Below are 21,673 nucleotides of genomic sequence, written 5' to 3'. Positions count from 1 at the left end.
TTTTATTTGTCTGTTGTTAATAATTTTGGAGAATGACAGGACCTTTCATGGCCCACTCAACATGATGCAGAGACCTAAAATGTCAAAGACCAACCTAGGGTGCAGTGGCTCCGAGTTTGTTGTCTTACCCCAGTGGGAATTAAAGATAGATCCTTCTTGTGCATAAACAGTGTGGAAACAGTCTTTATTAAGTATTACTGTGGAAAAGGGAGATGAATTTCCAAGAGTTGGGAAGAGTATCAAAAAATAGAAAAAGCTGTTGAATTTCCTTTGTCTGGGGTTTCTATAGGGCAGTGACAGAAACTGGACAAAGGCAGGTATAATGTCTTTGGAAATTAGTTAATTGCCTGGGGCCAATGAATAGAAGACCCATGTGCTCTGTGCATGTCCTCCCTGAACCACCCAGGGAGATGACCATGTTATGTTCATGCTTGCCCACACACAATTAGGAATAGTTGAAGCCCGCCTTTATCCATCTCTGAGTCTGGCTTAGTTATTGACCTTGACTGATTGCTAGCTGTTAAGCTAATTGAACACCATTACTACCTTTGACCTTGCTGGTGTCTTGATAACTATTCATTATATTAATCTTCATTTGTTTTCAGAGCCACTAAAAAGTAGCTAGAGTGTTATTAGTTAGCTCTTAGTCTATGAGACGGTCTGGGGTTTCTTTCCTGAAATAGGTACAGCACTTTAGAAGCCATCCTTTCTTACTACTTAGTCTATTGTAAGTTATTTGCATTAGAAACAACATATTAAAAGCAAGAATATGCAATGAACAATAGTGCCTTCCATGTTTTTCCCAGAGGAAAAAGGTCTCGTGGAGGTTAGCCAGCTGGCCTGCCATCTTTGGCCTTGCTTCTTCAAGCTTGTTTGTCTTCTCAGATCTGCTTGGCTGTCTCATACCAGGCTGCACTCTTTCTAACTAATTTTCTTAGTATTCCAGACTCTGGTTTTAGCCTTAGTCTTCCTTCTACATCCAGCTGCTGTCCTCTCTAAAACATATGGAGAACTTGCAGTTTTCTTCATAGGCCCCTTTCTCTCAGTCTGCATGAGAGAGCTGTCTTCTCCCTCACTAATAGACAGAGTATCTGACAGCCCGTTCTTGGTCCTTTGCCTAAGAGGACCAGAATTTGGGGCAGCTGTGTTCCCTTATACGTGTGACCTTTGCTAGGTTGCCATCTTCTTAAGGTCCACTTCTGGGATACATGAAAAGAAAACCAGAGAGCTCACTACTTTTATTCTACAGGTCCCAGTGTTCCAGCTGGTCTCCCCACATTTCTTAGTCCTCTTATTTACTTATTCATTGATCATCTATTCACTTTAAATGTAAGGTCCAAGATTTTTACTTGTTCTTAATGGGAAATATATCAGTTATAATCCCCAAACATAGAAGTCACCGGAGTCAGCTTTTCAGAGCTGGGTCTGTTGATGTTGCAGCTTCAGTATGCATGCATGTATTTTCAGGGCTCCTCCTTGCCCCTAGGATAATGTAAGAACTTCTCAATGCTGATTAGAAGTCCTTCATCGCCGTGCATGTGTTTGTCTCTCTTCAGCTCTATTTGTAGTAACTACTCCCTTTTTATACCCTGATTCTACCCACGTCAGATTATTTTTAGATCCCATGTAATGCTTACCCTTCATACATATGAGCTTCCATTTCAATTCTCTCTCCTTTTGCTTGTCTACCTGCCAGCCATCTGTCTGTCTTCCGTCTGTGTGTACTTGTTGATATGCTGGAAACATTTTTTCATAACCCCTCTTATCTATAACATGTCTCAGTATTAACATGTTTGTGTCTGTCCATGTCTTCCCTCACTCACAACAGAGTACACGCTCTTGGAAAACAGGGGTTTAAATTGATTTAGGTCTGTCATCTTAATCACTAGTGTGTTCAAGTACCTGTAGGCTTATACTTGGCTCATTAGAAACCCAGCTGAGTATTTGTTGATGAATAAGTGAAACAGCATTTCTTTGAAACCACCTCTACCCTTTCCCTAAGATTTCTGTCTCGTTGCATTAATACAGGCACGTTGAACAAACTTCACTCTCCACATAGCACAGAGTGCCCTCCTGTCCTGGGAAATGTGTGATACCAGCTCCTCCCAGCTTCTTTCCCGTGCTTCACTCCCACTGTCTTCTAAATCCCACACTTGATTTTTAAAATGTGAGTCGGGCTGCTCCTGACTCATTTTAAAAATCATTCCCCAGTGGCAGAATAAAATTAGTAAAATCAGGAAGAAGACTATTTTGGAATTGTTCTTACCTTACAGGGAGGGTTTCCTGTGTTGGGGATGTAATAGTCACACCTGCGCTCTCTTTCATTCATAGGGTTTCTCTAGTACTCCCCCTCTCCCTTCCCCCTCCTCCTTCCCCCTTCCCCCCTCTCCCTACCCCCTCCCCCCTCTCCCCTTCCCTCTCTCCCTCATCTTTTAACTTTTTAAATTGTGGTAAAGTATATCTACCACAATGTATCATTTTAACAGTTTTTCATACTTCATTGAGAGATACTGAGTATTTTCACATCTTGTACAGCTGTCATCACCAGCTGTCTTTTTTATCATCTCTAAATAGAAACAGAATGAAACAGTAACTGTTTTTCTACTGCCTCAAGGCCCTCCTTTCTTGTTTCATAAGTTTCACTCTTTCAGAAACTTCATGTAGTAGAACCACCAGTATTCGTTGTTGGTGTTTGGCTTATTTGACTTAGTGTAACGCTCTCAAGGGTCTTCCATGTTGTAGCATGTCTACATTAGAACATAGAATTTTTGACAAAGAAGCCAAAAAGGTACAATGGAAAAAAGAAAGCATCTTCAACAAATGGTGCTGGCATAACTGGATGTCAGTGTGTAGAAGGCTGCAAATAGATCCATATCTGTCACCGTGGATGTCTACATTAGAAATGTCTACTTTCCACTTTCAAAAAGCCGAGCAGTGTTCCATTATATTCATACAATAGATTTTGTTTTTGCCTTCATCTATCATTGGACATGCCGGTTGCTTTTGCCTTTTGGCTGTGGGTAATAATGCAGTTATGAACACAAATTTACAGTTTCTGGTCAGGTTCCTATTTTTACTGTTTTTGAGTATATACCCCATAGTGAAATGGTGGATCATATATTGTTTTATTCTTTTCAAAGGAATCCCTATTCCATTTCCCATAGCAGCTATACAGTTGTTCATGTCCACTGTTTAAATTCATGCATTTTTTAAAACTTTAAATAAATTCACTTTATTCTAATTAACTCACAAATGAAAACATCACACAGCTGGTTGAAGGAAGCCCCTGGACCAGTCCCAATCTCTGTCCTTCGCGGCACACCTGGATGCAGTGAAAGCAGCCATTCTGAACCCTTAGAGCCTTCCTCGGGCGTCCGTCCTTCATTGTCAGTCACTTCTCCTCTCTTACCCACCACACTAGGATCAGGTTCTGCAGGTGCAGAGCCTTTATTCAGCATTGCATTCGTTATTCAGCATGGTGGATTATTTGCTGGGTTCTAGGGACTGTATTGGGCACTGGAGGCATGGTGGTAAAATTGAAAATAAAGCTACACCTCTTTCGTTGTTAGACTCAAGCTACTTGAAATAGTTTTACATTACAGCTAGAGGTAAATAAGTGCAAGCCCCTCAAGACCCGCTTGACTCCGTAGGAGGAAAGTGTCAAAGCCCTTGTCCGAGTGTCCTGAGACCTGCTTGAGCAGGGTCTGTGCATACACGACACCTGCCGACCCAGGACTGACTTCAGACTGACTTCCTTAGAGCCATACCTCAGAAAACGTAAAACCCATGATTCCTAGGGTTTTCTTAGTATCTGAATTCTCAGAGGGCTGAGCCAACACCTGTTTTCCTTCTTTATGTATAGTGTCTATATCAGCTTCAGATACCATATAACACATTGTAAATATATATTTGAGTGCCTACAGGTAAAAAAAATGTAAATTTATGCCCTCTTTTAACTCTTTTGTATGAAATATAAAGATTATTTTGTTTTCTGAGTGAAATTTGTATTATGTATAATGCACTTCTAAAATTCCCTGGTTTTGCCCTGGTATTGGCAAATACCTCCAAATCCTGTGTACTGTCTCCGTCTCCTAACCTAGAGCCAGCCCTGGCGGCTGCTCAGGTGATGGACCAGCAGTGATAAAGAAGCTGCCTGTGTTGGTAAATTGTATCGGGAATCCTGGAGTGAGGAGAAAAATTACTGGATATGGGTTGTCATTTCTAAAACATCTTGATCACCATGGTGACCTTCTGATGGAATCTCTATGTTCTTCCCAGATACTGTGTCTTCATTATCTTCTTCCCTCATATAATGAAGGCATTTATTACTCATGTTTTTATAAGACACTGGAAATATTAAAACGTCTGGCAGTTTACTGATACAGATGTGAATTCTGTATAAAGATGTATAAATTCTTTAAAGGATAAATTACATAGGTGGAGATGGGTCAAATAAATAGGCAAAAGAGATTTTTACAATATGAGATGAAGAGAAAAATCACTCATAGTAACATCTCTCTAAAATCATAAAGTTTTTATCTTGCTTATAAGTAAACATTGGGTTCTGTGAAGTTAGCAGATACATTTCTAGTGATGCACCAGACTACCCACGTGCTTTATTTCTTGTGTCTTTAAATGATGGTACAGTAGGCTTCAAATTAGAAATTAAAATTCCTAACTCTACTTGCAGTGTGTGGAAGGAAAAGTTTGAATGTGGTTATTGTGTTGTAGTCAACATTGGAAAAGCTGGTTTTCTTTAGGTGGGTCCTAAAGGAATAGACTGATGCACATATTGCCTGCTTTGAGTTTAAAGTGTGTTGTTAGCATTTTACAATAACACACTTGTACTGTTCTTAAAGCAGGAGGATGGGTGACGGCTACTTCCTGTGAGGCCCAATAGCCTGAATTACTGGCATCTTAGAGTGGACCATCTGCAAAATACAATATAATATAATATACAATTTGTGCAAGTTGAGTATATGTCTTGATTTTCATAAATATGGACTCATTTATATATTAGTTTAAAATAATTTAATAATAATTTTGATTTCAGAAAAAGTCCTGTTATTGGCAGTTATTTCCCCATTGCATAGTCTTTTCACCTTATCCAGAATATGCTAAATCTGTCTTATATAATTTTCCCAAATGAAGAGAACTACCAAAATTAAATTCTTTTTCTGAATAAAAACTGCTATTACTTGTTATGGATATCAGTATTCTATTTTCATTTGTTTAGACTGTGTGTCTGAATTAAAGTTTTGTTTGTTTGTTTTAGACGTGAATCATTTGGAACAACAACTTGAAGAAGCTAATTCAGTGAGACGGGAGCTAGATGATGCTTTTAGGCAAATCAAAGCTTTTGAAAAACAAATCAAAACTTTACAGCAGGAAAGAGAGGAGCTAAATAAGGTATGCATGTATGAATGGATCCTTAAGCTGTTTCTATGTTTCAGCCTTTATAATTAGAGTATTGGAAGTATTCCTAATAAATGGCAATACATATCTTTCTATAGAAATTTGAAATGCAATTTGCATGATAACCTAAAACATTAGTTTTAATTGTTTTAAAGATTGATTTTATTTTCATCTTTGTGTATCTATGTGGGGCTATGTGCGCATAAGTGTATGTGCCTGTTGAGGCCAGAGGCATTGGATCCCCTGGCACTGGAGATACAAGCAGTTATAAGTTGCCTAATATAGGTGCTGGGAACCAAACTCGGGTCCTCTGCAAGAGCAGTAGGTGCTCTTAACCACTGAGCCATCTCTCAGCCCCTACATTTTAAATAATTATTTTGGTGTATGACATTCTTCATTAGCTGGTAATAAGGGAACTCAGATTCTTAAAGCTTTAAAGGTTAAAATCTTTTGTTCATTTGCAAAGTTGAAAGCTTTGACTTAGAAAGGAATGTCACTGAAAAAGACAGAAGAACAAACAATAGAATCTAATGCCAAAAATTTTAAATACAAATTTTAAACTGTAAATGATATTGAACTGTAGTCTTAATTTGTATTTTCTAATTTCTAATGTGGTCATGTATCTTTGACACATATGTTATTTTTTTTCATTTGCTGGTACAAACACTTGTAAGTTATAATTTAAAATCTCCTCCATGATTTATTTATTCATTCTTTAAATGTCATTTTCTTTTCCAAAGCAGCATGGGGGAAAAAAACTAGACATTTTCCTAAGAACTTTATGTAACATTTAAATGGTACTAGGCATTGCAACAAAATTTATTCATAACTAAGATTATATAACAACCCACTAGAGAAAGTAGGAAAAGACTTGAACCACATGTTGGTAAGTACTATGAATATCGTTAACAACAACAGCAAACGGCAATAATGGTAGTAGTAGATAGTAGTTTCTGGTACAGAATAAATTGTATTTAATGATTTGATATACAAAATACTAATTAATGTAGAATGAAGTCCTTCTGGGGTAAGTTAAAAGTCTTACTACCAGTAAGACAATGGAATTAAGGGTTGGGGATTTAGCTCAGTGGTAGAGCGCTTGCCTAGCAAGCGCAAGGTCCTGGGTTCGATCCTCAACTCAAAAAAAAAAAAAAAAAGAAAAGAAAAGAAAAGAAAATTGAATTAAAATAAAACAACTTTATGCTGATAAGGGAGTTATTACAGATGGAATTGCATTAGATGAGCACACTTTCAGTTTGTACTGACTGCAGTTTTGAGTTTGGTTTGTGTAGATTCATCTCAACCAAGTAGCACTTGGCATGTATGACAGCCATTCTTTTTCCTGTAATAATAATGTAGTCATATTGGTAGTTTGAGTTTGTATGTATTGGTAGTATTGTACAGTCAAATTTAGTTAATACAATAAACATAAAAATCTAGTATTTTGATTTTTTAGAAATAAGTCTTTTGGCAAATTTTAGTACATTTTAGTGCTAAAAATTCTGCTAGTATATTTTAGAAAGATGTAGTGTTGAAAAGAAACATTATACCAGTAAGATATAATAATAAAATAATGAATAAGTGATTTGGTTAACGGCCTCCTGGCAGGAAGAAAAAAATGTCATTTTCTTTGCATCCTAACCAATGCTTCTTTGCTTTTGACTTTTCTGTAATAACCGTCCTGACTGTTGTAAAATGATATCTGATTCTGCTTTTGATTTTTCATTTCTGTGGCGATTAGTTTATCTTGAATATCTCTTTCTATAGCTGTTGGCTTTTGTGTGTGTCTTCCACAGAGCACTGTCCACTTAGGTCCTCTGCTCATGTTTAATTAGTTTAGAAAGATTTTTTTCTAGTAATGCCGAAATGTTTTCCAGTATTGTGGTTTTATATTCTCCCATATAGTACAGAAGTGTCTGTGTTCAGTGATGTCTCATATGCTTCACTTATCTCTCCTCGTCAGTCTCGTCTATATTGAGACTTCGATCTAACATGGTGTCTTCGTATTCAGTCTGCATTTGTCTGATTTTTTAAATGGTCATGTATCTTTAACTTCATGTCTGTCTGTTATTTTATGTTATTTCTTTTACAAAATGCCTTAAAAATTTACATGTTTTTCTGTTTGGTTGTCTTTTGTTATTTATAAGAATTCTTGAAATTTTCTAACGTCTTTCATTAAATGTGCAGGTTAAAAGTACCTGTCACTGGCTGGGCGGTGGTGGCGCACGCCTTTAATCCCAGCACTCGGGAGGCAGAGCCAGGTGGATCCCTGAGTTTTAGGCCAGCCTGGGCTACCAAGTGAGTTCCAGGAAAGGCACAAAACTACACAGAGAAACCCTTGTCTTAAAAAAAAAAAAAACCCAAAAGAAACACCCCCCAAAAAAAACCTGTCAGTGGCTGTTCTTTTTCCTTCTGGCTAACCAGAGCTTGTAAGTGTGGTGTACATTTGTCAATACACTTAAGTTGGTGCATTTGCTGGCTCATACACTAAGAAATCAGAGGCTTAAAAAAAAATCTCCTAAATTTTATCCTTAATTTTAAAAGCCTGGTCTTTGGTATTTCTGTCTCTACACAGAAACTCATTTTTGCTTACCATGTCGTTGCTGGGATCTTACTCAGTGCTTCCTTTGGTCCCTGGTCCTTGTGATCTCTGTGGAAAGAATCCTTATAAGACAGAGACACACAGCATAGGCTAGAAGACGGGTAGAATTTATTATAGCACAAAATAGAATACCTTCACACATTCTCAAGGGATGAGAGTTGACAGTGGTCAGAGAGGCCATTGTGTCAGCCTACATTTCAGCAGACTTTATACTGCTTCTGAGTCTTATTATTATTATTATTATTATTATTATTATTATTTTAATTTAATTTAATTTTACATATCAGCCATAGGTTCCCCTGTCCTCCCCCCTCCCACTTCCAAACCCGCCTTCCCTCCAGCCTCCCACCCCATTCTGAAGGGTGTTTTCATTGTCCAAGTGACTGATAGGTCCATTTGGATTGGCTCTTCTGGAAGAGGATGATCATATATCTTTGTTATTTCTGAGAAGGCCTTCAGCCAGACATTAGTCTTGTAAATTCTTAATGTCCATCCAACCAACCAGGGCCAGACATATGACTCAGACCTCATTTTTGACCAATGATCAAAAGTCATGCTGCTGGTTATGAGGGAGGGTTACTTCCTATTGAACTCCAAACGTGCTAATCCCTACCTGACAGTGTGTTACAAGAATTCAGTTTTCCTTTTTCCGATATAGCTAACCAGTTCCTTGTGGACAGAATAGTTGCTCTTTCCCCAACTGCAATGACACCTCTGTCATACAGCAGATTCCCTCTGAAGTTAGTCTGTAGTCCTGGAAAACTAGGATGGAATTTTAATTGAAATTATATTTCATCACTGATGAATTATGGAAGAATTAACCATATTATATTATATCATATCAGAGTTCATGTATGTTTATTTTTTGAGTGAACACATAAATAAAAGCATAGCAGATTATTGTCATTTTTATTCAATAGAAAATATCAGTTTTTATCTTCTGCACAAAATCTGAGAACTAACTGGTTACAACCCTTCAAGTGAGTAATCTGTATCACAGAAGAGTAACCTCCAAAATGTTTGTCCAGGTGTTACTAGAGAAGAAAAATGCAGTACTTCTCTCCATTCCTTTTTTTTTTTTTTTCCTGAGTCTTCTAGGAAGTCTGAAGAGAAATGTCTTGGACCTCTTCTCTGTGCCTTTGGACTAAAATTTAACTATTCTAGGCCACAGTTAAGCCCCACATAATCAGCTTCACAAAAGAAGTCCCCATAGTCCAGGGCACGTGCAGCCTCACCTTGAAATGCCTCCAGAAGGTAAATGAATTTTCCCGCTATTGAAATTTGTTATGAATTACTTTCTATGGCTCACATTTAGGAAAGGCCCCAAGTTTCAGTGACATTTGTTTAGGTGGGCTAACTATGCAAAACACAAAAGCTGTTTCTGTCCAGTGCCACAGTCTTTTAATCCATGAATGTGATGTCTTTTCATATATTTAAAGTTTATTATGTGGCGCAGGTGGTAGAGTGCTTGCCTGGCATGCACAGAGCATTGTGTCCAATCTCCAGTACTGCCTAACCAGACATGCTGATGCCTGTAATCCCTGCACAAGGGCAAGATCAGAAGTTCAAGGCTGTCCTTGGTTATCTGGTGGTCATGGTCAGCCTAGGATCCACAAGTGCCCATCTCAATAACCAGGATGAATAAACACACAAACAAAATGGGCTCTTCATGAAATTGTTTGCCTTTCTTTAAATTGTTGTTCTGTTATTTCATATTTTAAATATCTTTAAATTTTATGTTTTCTTCCCAGCTTGCATTAGCAGGTCTTGTCTAACATTGCTGAACTCTTATTAACAGGATATGTTTTATATTTTTTCAAAATTTTCTATAAAGGATAACTAACTATTTTGCTTCTAACTTGGAGTTGTTATGGTTTCCATCTTCTGTAAGCTTACTGTGTTAGCTGGGACCTCAGAAGACTGTCACATAAAAATAGTAACATCAAGTATCAACCTGTTGATGATCTTAAAGAAAATGCCCTGAACATTTTACTGCTAATGCTTGCTATATGTGTTTTTCATAAAATATTTTCCAGTAGGTCATGGGAATTATTTCCTATTTTTATTATTTTGCTACTAGATTTTTGCTATTAAGAATAAGTATTGAGTTTATACACTGTTTATTCCTATACACCATTTATATGATTCTGCTTTAAAAACATTGTATGGTGAATTATATTAACAGAGTTTTTCTAATATGAAACACATTTTTTGTTTGAATGATAATATGATAGCATAGGTCATGTTTATGTAGAAGATTATGTTTTAGGTGCCTTCCATGTATGTTTACATACACACACACACACACACACACACACACACACACACACACCACATATAAAATGTTTCATCTTCACAATAATCCGTGAGTTATGTATTATTTTATTATTCCTGTTTGACTAATACTGATACTGAATAGTGAGGTGTTAACTTGCTCATGGTCACTGGCGATAGGAAGTGGTGGAGCTAGCATTTCCATGTGTGTTGAGTCTAACTCAAAAGCTCATATCTAGGGATTTTATGCATCACTGGAAATGATTTGCTCATAATCATGTTTTTTAATCACTTTCTATGAAAAGTTGGCCTACACTTTTTCTTGACTATTTTTAATATAAGGTCCCACTAGTCTCACAATGTTAAACAATATGCTTCCTTCTTATTGGGAAGGTTCTCTATTTCTTATGTGGACTCTCCATGAAACCTGCCCTATTTCAAACTGTTTTCTGTAGTTGGATTTTGTTGTTGTTGTTGTTGTTGTTGTTGTTGTTGTTGTTTTTACTCTTTGGCTCTGTTGGGGACCCACCACCCAGCTCCCAAAATGAATGCCTGTTTTAGTTTGGCTTGTTTCTAGCCAGCTTTTCTTAACTTAAATTATCCCATCTATCTTTTGCCTCTGGGCTTTTTACCTCTATTCTATATACCTTTCTTTACTTCTTACTCTGTGGCTGGCTGTGTCGCTGGGTGGTTGGCCACTGATGTCTTCCTCTTCTTCTTTTCTTGCTCCTTGATCCTTTCTTCCCAGATTTCTCTTCCTATTTATTCTGTGTGCCAGCCCCACCTATCCTTTCTCCTGCCTGGCTATTGGCTGTTCAGCTCTTTATTAGACCAAGCAGGTGTTTTAGTCAGGCAAAATAACACAGAGTTAAACAAATACAACATACAATAATGCATCACATCTTTGCATCATTAAACAAATATTACACAGCACAAACAAATTTAACACATCTTAAAATAATATTCTACAACAGTTTCCCATATCGCCTTCAGGCAGCACCAAGTTTTTGTATATATGAAACAGTGTATTGCTCTTTAATTTAGAAATTTTTAGTTTTAAATAATTTTTGTATTGATCATTTTTTTTCTTGACAAATTATTTTCTTATAAATGTATCCTAAAGTTTTCCTTGTAGGAAATTTTATTATTTTCTTGTTGATTTATTAGTTCATTGCAGTGCCTTGAAGCACGTCATTTGTGTATCTGTTTGAAATCTACAGAGCTTTGATTCATGGCTTAGACTTTAGCGTTATTTTTAAAATATTCAATGTATATCATTGAAAAGAGTATAAATTCCCAAGACAGTGTGCAGACTAATATACGCAGAAAGCTTACTAGAACCTTTCAAACCCTTTTGTAGGGGAAGGGAATGTAAGACAAAGTCCCATTGTGTTTACCAGCATAACCTTCTACTCAGTGCATAAACCAGGCTAACCTCAGACTCACTCTAGCCCTCCCAAATGCTGGGTTTATAGGCATGGGCTCTACTTTTTCAGGTTGTCTTTAAGGTCAGTGTTCTGCCCTGTTGATAATTAATGATTAGGAAATTGAAGTTCTTGTTGTGGTGATTTATTTTCTAACGTTCTCTAGTTTGGGCAGTTTCTTTTCAATGTGCTTTAAGACTACCTTACAGAATTCACTAAATGTCTGAATGGTTTCCTGTTCTATTGAGTTCTGTGATTGTTTAGTAATAGTCACTATTTTTAACAATGCTTTTCTGCTAATATCTAGATTTTGTTTATCTGGTATAACAAACTACCTTTGTCTGGTGAGTTTGGCCGTTTGTATCTATTTTGATTACTAATGTATATGGATATGTTTCTGTTTCACTTTTCCTTTGTGTTTTTCATTTGCTTCTTCTGTGTCCTTATTTTAACAAAATATGATTGTGCTAAAATGCATGTAGTTCAGTATTTCCCATGTTAACCATTTTGAGGCATAGTTCATAGTATGTGTGTATTGCTATGAAACTAGTCTCCAGAATTTATTTTTGTTTTGCTAAATTGTTTCTTATTATTTGTTTTCTTGTTCTTGTTTAATTTCCCACTACTTCTGGTATTTTTTGGTATTTGCATTTGAATTTTACTATGCTTATTAACAAAAATCTAAACATATTAAGCTGGTCCTCAAAATTCTTAAGGGCCTTTAATTCTGTTACTTCCTTCCAATTTATGTGCAGTCTCCACAGATATTTAGTGTGCACATTTACTAGTTTCTGTAAATCAGACCTTTAACATAGTATAGTCATACATATTTCTTCACATGTGTTCCAGGCTCTTTGTCTCTATTTCCCTTGTCTTCCGTTTTTCTAAAACCGTTCCTTCTTCCTGAAATGAAGGTATAGAGTTTCCTTTAATGCAGATCTGGTAGTGGTACGCTGTCAGTTTTGCTATACTTCAGAAGTCATTTTTCTGGATATACAGCATCATTTTCTTGTCTCTTTGAGTGTTTTTCCATTCTTTCTGTTACTACTTGTCTCTTTTTAGTTTGATCTATTTTTGTTTTTCTGAAAGTAGAATATAAATGATTTGCTACCACCCCAAATCTCTTTTGTAATGTATTCCATTTGTGGGGGGGGTGGGGCATGTGTGCACATGTGTCTATATGCACATGTGTGCACCTGCTGTGGCATGGGTGTAGAGGTCAGATTAGCAATTTGCAGAAGTCAGTTCTGTCCACTTTGCAGGACCAAGGGATCAAGCACAGCGCCTTTACCTACTGAACAATCTCACTAGCCTCCCAAATTCTTTATTTCTTCATCTATTTTGAATTTTACATGTATGAGTGTTTTGCCAGCACTCTTTGTATGCCTAGTGCCCAAGGAAGCTTGAAGAGGGCCTAATTTCTCCTGGGATTGGAGTTACAGATGGTTGTGAATGCCCTACATGGGCACTATGGAAACCAAGCCCAGGTCCTCTGGATAACTGCCCAGTGCGCTTTGCTGCTGAATCATCTCTATTTCTTTTATTTTTGTAGTGTTATCCAGTTTCATTTTTACACATTTCTGGGTTTAGGTCTGAATTTCTTTTTCTTGCTCCCTAAATAGAAAGATTCCTAAATTACATATGTGTGTGCTTTTAATTTTGATGCATATTTCTTTAATGTCTAAATGTCCTGCAGATTCTTTAATAAACCTATATGATAGTTTTTATTAGTCTTTTCTTAAATCCCAGTTTTTATGATAGCTCCTTTTGTTTCTTCCAATGTTTCACACACACCAGTCTTATGCTGGTGTCTCATGCTACCCAGATACTTCTGGTGTTTCTTTTTGTTTCCTCTTGTTGCCATTGATTTTCTTATAGTGGTTTGGTTCTTTGGGTCTTTGGGAATCTGTGGATACGAGCTCATGTTTATTTGCTGTTAATGTTTGAATAAGCCAAAGTTCCTTGACATTCCTTCCTCCAGTTACACTGACCTGAGTCTCAAAGCACCTCTAAGTCAGTAATCTCAGATTTAGGGAGATTTCTCCTTGTTATTGGTCTAGGGCTTATTCTCCTCAGTAAGAAAAGGGCAACTGTTTATCGTTTATTATTTGCAATTATTCAGTTTAATTAAAAAGATCTCCCAAATATTTATTAAATTTTACAAATAATTTTAAACATCATATTTATATTTATATGTTCTTCTCATTCAGCTTCCTCTGTGCACTTGCATGTCAGCATAAAGATTTGAGAGTTGGTGCTGGAGAGGGCTCACTGATGAAGAGCACCAGCTGCTCTGTGGAGTTGAGTTCCCAGCACCCATGTGGGAGCCAACAATTGTCTATAACCTCACTTTCATGGGTTCTGATGCCTTCTTCTGGATTTAACAGTTTCTGTGTACACATGGTGCACATGTATAATACAGGCTAAACACATACACAATAAATAAAAGTAAATTTTAAAAACAAGTTTGAGAAGGTGAACAAGGCATCATTCCCCTAATGTCTTTAGAAGTAGTCCATTTCCGTTAGTTTTGTCCTGAAGTGAATAATATTGGCTCTTCATGACTTACTTAATAATAGCTACTTTCATGGCCAAGTGTGGTTTCTAGGTTGAAGATTTGGTAACTTATATTCTTTTTACAAAACTGTAGGAACTAGTCCAGGCTAGTGAGCGATTAAAAAACCAGTCCAAAGAGCTGAAAGACGCACACTGTCAGAGGAAGCTGGCCATGCAGGAGTTCATGGAGATCAATGAACGACTAACAGAATTGCACACCCAAAAACAGAAACTTGCTCGCCATGTCCGAGATAAGGAAGAAGAGGTGGACCTGGTGATGCAAAAAGCTGAGAGCTTAAGGCAAGAGCTGCGCAGAGCAGAAAGAGCCAAGAAAGAGGTCAGTAGCCAGGCAAATTCCGTAGTGTCTGTGGAGCAGTGCTTTAACTGCACTTAGAGACTAGTGAAGTAATGTGCAAGCCATTCTCTAAGTTGTGATAAAAGTTCTTTTGTAGCTTGCTACTATAAACTAGTGTGAATCTCGCCTTTGAGCTGTAAGTTGTCTTGGGGAAGGTACTTTGAAAAACTAATGAAATCTGCCCTTCTTATTTTGAAGCTGGAAGTTCACACTGAAGCCCTGATTGCTGAAGCGTCGAAGGACAGGAAGCTGCGTGAGCAGAGCGAGCATTACTCTAAACAGCTGGAGAACGAACTGGAGGGCCTGAAGGTACCACTCAGCCTCTGTGACTCCCGATGAGTTGGCTTCTCTGCAGGCTTGAAAGAAGTGCTAGCTTACTCACTCTTTTTGGTGACAGTTGAAGAGTGCCTGTGCTTTCCAGTCCTGTAGTCCTAATTCTCACTCTTTCTGCTAGGGGGCTGAAACGACGGATTTGCTCATCACATTCACAGGTTTAGTGGAGAGTAGAGATCCACAAAGGACTGCCTGCCTGAACACGATGTCCTGCTAATCTGAATGCATGTTGTAATAAGATATCAGGAGTCCCTGGGCTTGCCACTTTTCTCTTGTTGTGACAAAACATTTGATGGTGGTGTCTTAAGGAAAGAAACATTTATTTTGGCTGACGATTTGAGGATGTTGTTCATCATGACAAGGATGGCATGACAGCAGGATCTTGAGGTCATGTCACATTGCAGACAGCAATGCTGGCACTCATCTCCCCTGTTGGTCAGTCCAGGAATCCAGGGTGTGTCTTCCCCCTTAGGTTAAACCAATCTAGAAACTCCCTCATAGGCATGCCTGAGGTTTGTTTCTGTGGTAATTCTCAAGCCAGTGAAGTCGACCGTCAGAATTAACTACCATCCCACTGCCTGTCTTATATATGACCCAAGAGAGGCCAGCTCTGGCCCGATGACCCAGTTTTCAGTTCTAGCCTGACCAGTTATGAGCTGTGTAACACGGACTGGAACAATTCCCCTCCCCTACATCTACAGCTTCTGTTCCAGGGCTATATAAGTACATGTGCTAGCTCACGCCTCATAGTGCAGTAATTCTTCCCACAGTGATAGCATTGCAGATGTTGAAGAGAATGCCAGAGTCAACTGAGTGGCCTCTTAGGAAGTCTCAGTGCCCTTCTAGTACTTCTTTTGAATCCTTGTAGTAACTGCAGCATGGTTCAATGACTGACTCACAGATCTGTTTCCTCTCTAGAACTGTAACCTAGTTTATTCAAAACATAGACAAATGCATTATTAACCTGTCCTGTGTACCTGGTCATTTTCAAATACTAGTTTAATACATGTGCTTTTCAGTGAATCAGTCATGTGGTAGAATTGGCCCTAACTATGATGACTGAACATCAGAGAAAACTGATGTTTCATTTTTTTACTTCATTCAGAAGAACTAGAGAGTGCAACCGAGAAGTCTTAGACATTGCTTTTGCTTAGCTCTCTCATTTCTGTGACCAAAATGCCTGAGGAAACAGTGTAAGAGAAGGGACTACGTATTTTGCCACACTGTTGGAGAGATCCTGTTTCTATGGCTCAGTTGATTGATTCTGGGCCTATTACAAGGCAGGACATTGGTGTGGAAGGAAGAGAATGTTTACCCGTCCACAGACAGGAAAAGAAAGGGGCAATGTAGGAAGTGGACAGCTAAACAGCCCTCAAGAGTATGCCTCCTTCCTCCAGCGAGGCTCCACTTCTTCCTCTCACTGCCTTCTCAGCAAGTCCGTCAAGGGCTTAGTCTGTGTGAGAGAGCAGGGCCTGTCCAATCTGTCAGTGTCACCAGTGTGCTCACAGACACACCTACAAGTAGTTAGAGGCCCTTCACAGTCCAGCAAGCGAAGATCATCACAGCATTCTTTCTAGTTTTGCCCAGTTTTCCCCAATGGCAGTTTATTTAATTAAATATCTTTGAGATTTATTTACTTTTACGTTACATGTATATGTGTCTGTGTCCATGTTTTGTCTGCATACCACATGTGTGCAGTGCCAGCAGAAGTTGGAAGAGGGTCGTATCTCCTGGCACTGGAGTTATAGATGGTTGTTAGCTGCCATGTGGGTGCTGGGAATCAAACCCAAGTCTGTGGAAGACTAGTCAGTACTGTTCACCACTGAGCCATCTCTCCAGCTCCCTTTTGAAAACATTTTAGGTTGGCATACAGATGAGTAAGCTTTATCGTAAAACCTTCATACATAAAACTTACCTTTCGTCTGAGAAAATCGAAACCCAGAAGGATTAAGAGTTCTATAGTCATATTGACAATGTATAATTGAAATTAGGCTTTCTAATTCTCCCATATAGTAGTATCCTTTTCATTTTTTTCTATAATAAACATTGCTACATTGAAAACTCATAATTACACACCAGATTTGATATAACAGAACTATGTAGCAAATTATACATTTAAAGACTTTATACTAGGGCCTTACACTATAAAAAGCTCAAAACAGTGGGCTGGGGAAATGGTTCATCAGTAAAATGCTTGCTATGAGGTATGAGGAGCTGAATTCTATCCTAGGTACCCACATAAAAAGCCAGGAATGCTGCAGTGGATCTATACCCAGTGGTGGCGAGGGAGATAGGTGGATCCCTGGGCTTTGCTGTAGCCCTAGTCAGCCTACCTAATCATCAAACCCAGGTCCCAGTGAAAGACCCCAAATGAAAAGAATGAATAGATCCTGAGAAAAACATCCCCAAAACGGGCCCAGTAAGTGTCTACTGTGATTATAAACATACTGTATATAATTTCCTTGGGTTATTTTACTTTTTTTTTTGGTTTTTCGAGACAGAGTTTCTCTGTGTAGCTTTGCGCCTTTCCTGGAATTCACTTGGTAGCCCAGGCTGGCCTCGAACTCACAGAGATCCGCTTGGCTCTGCCTTCCGAGTACTGGGATTACAGGAGTGCGCCCCCACCACCCGGCTATTTTACTTATCTTTGATATATAAATTTACCTTTTTGGCCAAGATCATCTTTATTCTGAGATTCCACATCATTTGGTGTATAGTATACAAGGATAGTGATAATAACTGTGATGGCAGTAGTAGATGGGTTTTGTATCTTAATTTGATAAAGTAAAAAGGCACAATTGTATCAGTTCTAGAAGGTTTATCAAAATGTCACTGACCCATGAAATCTTGGTTTGGGGACCTCTTTCTCAAAGTGTAAGTAGGATTAGACCAGCAAAGGCTGGAGCATGTCTGGCTGGGGGAGCCTGAAGTGGATTACTGTTGCAATACTCCACCAGCTTCATAGAAATGCTGTTCTGTGTGAATCTTGTGTGGAGACGATGTCACAGTATCACTAGGTGGAGCCTTTTTTTTTTTTTTTTAACTGCAGTAGAGGTGAAATAGTTTGTTCTCACTAAGCCTTCTCTGCATTTACTACCTTGCTGTGTCCTGTACAGCTTTGGTGTTGACCTGACAGGCGTGATGGGGAATAAGGAACAGGAAAGCTGGATGGAGGCACACAGCAGCAGCAGCAGCTGGGAGACTCACACGCAGTGCATCACACGCAGCACAGTAGAGAAGGCAGAGGGGTTTAGCTGACCTCGGTAGATCCCTGGCAGAGCAGTCTTGGGTTTCAGTCACCCAGGACTTTGATCGTTTCTGCAAACACTGGTTTCAGCTAAAGGTCACCGTTTGTAAACATGCTTACTCTGACCAGGGCAAGGCTTTGCCATTCCTTTGACCCTTTGTCATTTGCATGGATCTGAGGCACTAGGGTCCTTGACATGCTATGCTCATGTCAATAATACACATCCACCCAGGACTTTTATCTGCTACCCACAATACCTATTCACTCATTAGGATATTTTCCTAAAATAGGACTTTGTGTACAAAAGGTATGTAAATAAAAATTTAAACCATACTTTAGCTCTTGCAGGGGTTGTAAGAATTTTTATTCCAGTGAGAATAATTTTCTGTGTATTGGGTGACACTACCTGTAGTCTCTGCTACTTGGGAGGCAGAGGCAGATGAGCTGCAAAGTTAAGGCCTGATCAACTTAAACCTTGCCACAAAAGGAAAACTCCACAAAAGGGCTGGAGGTTCAAAGCTCAGTGGTGGGATGCTTGCCCGGTGCTTTCATCTCCAGTACTGCTGAGAAGGGACAAGGGCGACTTTATCAGATGGAGAGAGACTCGGGCAGCAGGGGTCCCACCTCTAGCTGTGCCACCTGCCACAGTGTGCAGAGCGTCAGCAGGGTTTTGAGGTATTGAGCAGCATCATGACCAACTAGTCCTAACAGGTATGGATAGCTTTTACCCAACAACCATAGAAGGCAAATTCTTTTTATGTATGTGTGATAAACTCAAGAATTGACTATGGGTTAAGCCACAAAGCAAATCTCAGTAAATGTAAAAAGATTGAATTCCTTCACAGAACCTTCTCTAATCACAAAGGAATGGAGCTGGAAACCAACAAAAGAAAAACTGGGATGCTTGAAAATATGGGGATGTTAAACAACACACCCGGAAGCAGCCAGCGAGCCAAGGACAAAACAAGGAAATTGGGATAAGAGTGGGGCACGTCCTACCAGAGTTTGAAGACAGTGTGAAGATGGCTCTCAGAGGTCTCAAACCAGTAACCTAAGTGGGCAGGAGAGCAAGCCAAAGTCAAGATAACAGAGGGAGAGAGTGGAGGGCGGAGGGTGGTGGCCCACAGGTGATCGAGGTAGGAAGAGCAGGAGGTCAAGATCATTGGGACATAGTCAGTCGAAGGATGGCCTGGGTTACATGAGTTCCTGTCTCAAAGCATTGGATCAAAAATAATAAAATAGTGGGTAAAAATAATAGAGTCAGTGAACCTAAAACTCTGTTTGAGAAGATTAACTCCATTGACAAACCTTTGCTAAACAGAACAGAAACAGGAGAGAGGAGGGGGGGAGTGCAGATATTTAAAATCAGGATCAAAAGTGTTGTTTTACTGTGGCAAAGAGAAAGTGAAAGAACTGTATGCTACTCGAATAGATGACCTAGATGAAATGGACAAGTAACCAAAAAAGACTCAAAGTGAAATAGAAAGTTTGAACAGATCTTTAACAAATAAACAAAAATGAATTTTTAAAAATCTAACAGAGTTCAGTACTAGACTTTCCACTAGTAAACTCCCAGACAGTTAAAGAACAGTTACCTAAACAGATCAATGTAAAGAAGAAAATGGTGGTTTTTGGCTTATGGATTCAGAGGTTTCAGCCCTGTGTTACTTGACTTTGATAATAAAATAGAACATCATGTCAAGGAGCATGTAGTGGAGCAGGACTGTTCCATCATGAACCTATCAATAGATGAGTCCATTGATGAGAATTGAGCCCTCTTGATCTAACACTTCAGTAGTGCTACCAGTGGGTCCTAGCCTTCAACACATAAACTTTTGGGACAGTTCATATCCAAATAACACCTCCGTAAAGTCTTAAAAAAAACAGAAGAGAAAAAAATACAACTCATTCTGTGAGGCTAACATTGCCCTGAATAGCAAGGCCAGAGGAAGACTGCACAAGGAAATTACAGGCCAACATTCCTTATGCATATATATGCACAAATCCTCAACAACATACTAGCATACTAGAATACTGAATACATCATGACCAAGTAAAATATAGCCTAGGAATGCAGGGGTGGTTCAGCACAAGGAAAACTTTCAGTGACTTTTATTACATTTGTTCTTTGACAATTTACATGTAAATAGTATATTCTGTTTGCTGCTAACCAGTCTGCCCTCCCACTATCCCCTCCCCCACGCCTCAAGCAGGTCTCTTTTCCATATTCATGTAGTTTTTTGTTTGTTTTGCTTTGTTTTTTTATGACCCACTGATTTTAATCGGGGATCTGTATAACCAAGATGGAGCTGTAAGTCTGAAGCCTGTGGACTTCTCTGTGGGTACACAGCTGAGGACAGTGGCTGCCATTTGCCAAGACCCCATGAGTAAGCATTGGTTCAGCATGGGACATGGCGCCCTGTGAGCCCCTCCACAGTCTGGTTGACATGGCAGGCCCAGTTGTGCCAGGCACATTGCAGACAGCTGCACTGCTCTGTAAGGTTGTAAATTGCAAGTTGCTTTGGTGTGTCCTGTCCAAAAGACAGCATTTCACAGCCCCTTTTCTACCTCCCAGAAGATATTTAAGTTCAGTACATAGACTAAATCAGTGCATCAGTCGTGTGATGGCATTGGTCAGAACTTTGGTTTCCTGTGATGATTGGGTGTCAGTGTTTGCAAGTAAGCATTAGTGCCTCTCTTTCCACTCTCTTTTCAGGGATGGTCCGTGAACCTTAGAGGGAGTCTGTAAATGTCCTATTTAGGGCTGAGTGTTCAATCACCACTTATTCTCAGCACCCTGAGAATCCCTGCGTTTCTGTTTTTATCACCTTTTGTTTTGTTTTATTTTGTTTTGTTTTGTTTTTTCGAGACAGGATTTCTCTGTGTAGTTTTGGTGCCTGTCCTGGATCTGTAGCCCAGGCTGGCCTTGAACTCACAGAGATCCGCCTGGCTCTGCCTCCCAAGTGCTGGGATTAAAGGCGTGCGCCACCACCACCTGACTTCCACCTTTTATTTCAGAGAGAAACTTCTTTGTTTAAGGCTAAGAGTAGCATTTGTCTGTGGGTACAAACAAATATTTAGATTGGCTCCATGTAAATTGATCTAGACATCGGTGGTTGAGTCACTCCTCGCACCCATGGCTCTAAGACCTCTTCAGCTGTGGGTTATTGACTGGCTGAACGTTACTAAGCACGAATTCCTTCTCATGGCACAGCCTCAGATCTAATCAGAGAGAGTAGTTGGCCACCTCCATAGCAGTTGTGCACTGTTGTCCTAGTGGATACACATTGCCTGTCAGGTTGCTATTGTAGGTCATAAAGTTCACAGCTGAGAAAGACTATAATCTAAAAGAAGAAAATCAATCATAGTACATTGTATCAATAGAACTTAGAGGGGGAAGTGGTTGTTTTAGCTGAAGCACAAAAGTCATTTCACAGAGCTCAACAGCCTTTCATAATTAAAGCAAT

The 21,673-nt window shown here is 39.0% G+C and overlaps 1 protein-coding gene across 21 annotated transcripts in view; it reads left to right on the top strand.

Annotated features, from left to right (window-relative positions):
- Positions 1-21,673, top strand: part of Cdc42bpa (CDC42 binding protein kinase alpha) — a 206,671-nt gene that overhangs the window by 115,346 nt on the left and 69,652 nt on the right. For 18 of the 21 annotated variants that reach the window (XM_036201790.1, XM_036201801.1, XM_036201800.1 and 15 more), the window contains exons 12-14: positions 5,276-5,409; positions 14,366-14,608; positions 14,825-14,935. In XM_036201790.1, coding sequence (XP_036057683.1) covers positions 5,276-5,409; positions 14,366-14,608; positions 14,825-14,935 — 488 coding nt within the window. The remainder of the gene's footprint in view (positions 1-5,275; positions 5,410-14,365; positions 14,609-14,824; positions 14,936-21,673) is intronic. The other 3 variants (XM_036201799.1, XM_036201809.1, XM_036201812.1) reach the window with 1 other exon arrangement.

Source organism: Onychomys torridus, chromosome 11 (assembly GCF_903995425.1).
Source record: "Onychomys torridus chromosome 11, mOncTor1.1, whole genome shotgun sequence".
In the NCBI taxonomy this organism is placed as follows: Eukaryota; Metazoa; Chordata; class Mammalia; order Rodentia; family Cricetidae; genus Onychomys; species Onychomys torridus.
This window is presented reverse-complemented; position numbering and strand designations above follow the sequence as displayed.